The following is a 2,821-nucleotide window of genomic DNA, read 5'->3' as shown; positions in this document are numbered from 1 at the left end:
CTCTTTGTAATGTTGCTATGTGACCATAGAATAACCAATACAGAACGTCCTCCTAAAGTCATATTGGGAACGTTATTATATATTAAAAAAGGACCAGATGGGAACGTTCTGTTAATGTTGCAAACGTCCTCTTTGTAACGTTGCTACTGTATGTGACCATAGAATAACCAATACAGAACGTCCTCCTAAAGTCATATCTGGAACGTTATTATGTGTTTAAAAGAGGACCATGTCAGAATGTTCTGTTAACGTCCCAAATGTCCTTTTTGTAACGTTCTCATGTGACCAAAAAAATAACCAAAATCGAACGTCCTCCCAAAGTCATATCTGGAACGTTATTATATGACTAAAAGAGTCAAAAAAAGGCACATAAGGAACATTGAGCACCAGCACTTTCACAACCAAAAGAGGACGTTTTAGGAACGTCCCTAATGTTCTGTAAAGGTTCGGGACTTTTGTCACCTTTAGAGAACTTTTAGGGAACGTTGCACAAGGTTGCGAGAACGTCCCCTCCTACCAGGTGTCATATTGGTACCGGGTTTCGGTACCCAACCCTAGGTTACATTACACTTTTTTTTTAGCATTATGTTTCAACTTTTAGAAATTAGAATGTTGTATGTTTTTCAGAATGTATGCAAATGTATGTTTTCCAATTTGTGTTTTTTCCCTATAAATGTTACAGCGTCATATTTTTTTTTATATTATATTGTCAAATGTTGCGTTGTACATTTCAAGCACGTGACTGCCCTTACAGGTTTATTCCTAAACAGATGTTCTCTCTTATAAACAGCACAGTTATTTCCGAACGGTTCGCGAATCAGTTCGATTGAATCACTCAGAAGAACGACTCGTTAGCGAGTGGCCGGCTGAACTGGAAACGGAGCCCGTGATTTAGCGCCGCCTCTCGGCCGACCGCAGATCGCATCTGCTCCACATTTTCTTCTGAAGCGAAGCTCCGCCTCTGACCATCGCAAATCTGTGTATGTGAGAGATGAGCAGCAGCAGAAAGCCGTCCAGACCGTGTGCATGAGAAGTGAGGTCCTCGACCATCGCAGTCCAGCTTGAGCGTCGGTTCGGTGATGGCCGCGGCTGTGGAGAGAGGAGGGGTCCGAGCCGCCTTCATGAACCCGAGTGTCGGTGCACCCGCTCCCGCACCCGCCGCCGCTGCTGCCAACGTGGGAGATTGACCGCTCATCTCCGAGCTGTGTTCCGAGGTAACGTACAGCAAACCTAAATAAAGCTGCAGTATTTATCAATCACTAATGCATTTGTTTGCCTGCATGCTTTTCTGTGCATGCAACATGAGCGTTAACTTGCGCATGTTATGCTGAAGGAGGTCAAAACAAAACTCGTGCATTCAGTGTTGTGATGGTAATGTGTTATGACACATGGAAACGTGTTCATTTTATGCACTTTTATGTTGGCAAGTGTCTATATGAACAGAAAATATCAATAGATGACCGGATTTGTGTGCATGTTTCGTAAAGCGGGTCACAGCAGATCAGATTCATGCAATGTTGTGATGCTGGAAAACGTAATATTTGAATACATAATGACATGTGTCAGAGTGTTTATAGGTGCATTTCTTGTGTGTTTAGTTTGGTTTATATACACAGAAAATCACGATTAGTCAACATGTTTTGGGTGTCATATATAACACACCCACTAAAGTTAAAAGCATTGCAAAGACAGGGCAGGGTGTTTGGATCATGCTTAGTTAATCTTTAGATGACCTGAAAATGGACTTTCAGAGCCTGTGATCAACAACTATATATTTAGGAAGGGTTTTTTAGTGCCTCATTTCAATATCTTTCTTCTGATATATGCCATCAACATGTCATTTTGTCTCATCATAGTGCATTAATATCATTTAAGTGCAACTTTGCATATATTTACTGAAAATTCTTGTTTTGGTTTCAAAATGAAGATGGAGCATGTTTTTAAAAAGCCTGTGTTAATTGCATGGAAGCTATTTAAGTCTGAAGCAATCGGTGGTCTCAAAAGCCCTGTTGTATTCATTACAGTCAAATCAATGCAAATTTGAGCTTGTTATAATGACCGTGAGTGTCATTTGTTTGTAAAAAGATGCATATTCAGGCTTTTGAATGAAGTTAGTCACAATTATTATCAGCTATTATTAGTTTTCAGTTTTCAAGTACGATTCTGTTATTATCAGTTTTAAACAGTTATAAATGCTGCATTACATGATTATAGCTGTTGTTGACTGTGTAGAAAGCCAGCGTATCTTTTAGGGTTTGATAAAATCGCTTTTGCCCTGCTTGACTTGTTTGCAAGAGAAAGCATCAACCCAATATTTACAATATCTGTACGCTATTCCATTTCCTCTTTGCCCAATGAATTCATGATGCATTTTGTCCGAATGACCAAAACCACATCCTGTATTATGAATTTAACACCCAGTTCTTCAGTGAACATCACCATAACAGTGAAGTTAAAAGATTGGCAAGATGCTTTACACATTCAAGGCTAGTAGGTGATTCTGTCACAAGGCTCATTTTAGCATTACATTTACATTTTCATTGAAAAACCTGCTAACACTTTAGTTAAGGGACCAATTCTCTCTATTAACTAGATGCTTATATTAGCATGCATATTACTAGCACATTGGTTGTTTATTACTTTTAAAGCACATAATAATGCCTTATTCTGCATGACCATATTTTAGCTCCCTTAATCCACCTCATACCTAAACTTAACAACTACCTTACTAACTATTAATAAGCAGCAAATTAGTTTACTGAGGGAAAAGTCATAGCTAATAGTGAGAATTGTCATGAATATTAAAGTTCACAATCTGGGA

The 2,821-nt window shown here is 38.9% G+C and overlaps 1 protein-coding gene across 1 annotated transcript in view; it reads left to right on the top strand.

Moving 5' to 3' along the window:
* The first annotated feature begins 1,026 nt into the window (after positions 1 to 1,026).
* Positions 1,027 to 2,821, top strand: part of LOC107732236 (phosphofurin acidic cluster sorting protein 2-like) — a 69,278-nt gene continuing 67,483 nt past the window's right edge. The window contains exons 1-2 of the mRNA XM_016543516.1: positions 1,027 to 1,033; positions 1,133 to 1,214. Of these exons, the coding sequence (XP_016399002.1) occupies positions 1,027 to 1,033; positions 1,133 to 1,214 (89 nt within the window). The remainder of the gene's footprint in view (positions 1,034 to 1,132; positions 1,215 to 2,821) is intronic.

The sequence above is a fragment of the Sinocyclocheilus rhinocerous genome, unplaced genomic scaffold, assembly GCF_001515625.1.
Source record: "Sinocyclocheilus rhinocerous isolate Xijiao unplaced genomic scaffold, SAMN03320098_v1.1 scaffold909, whole genome shotgun sequence".
Taxonomy (NCBI): domain Eukaryota; kingdom Metazoa; phylum Chordata; class Actinopteri; order Cypriniformes; family Cyprinidae; genus Sinocyclocheilus; species Sinocyclocheilus rhinocerous.
Note: the sequence above shows the minus strand (reverse complement) of the source record. Positions and strands in the feature narration are given on the sequence as shown.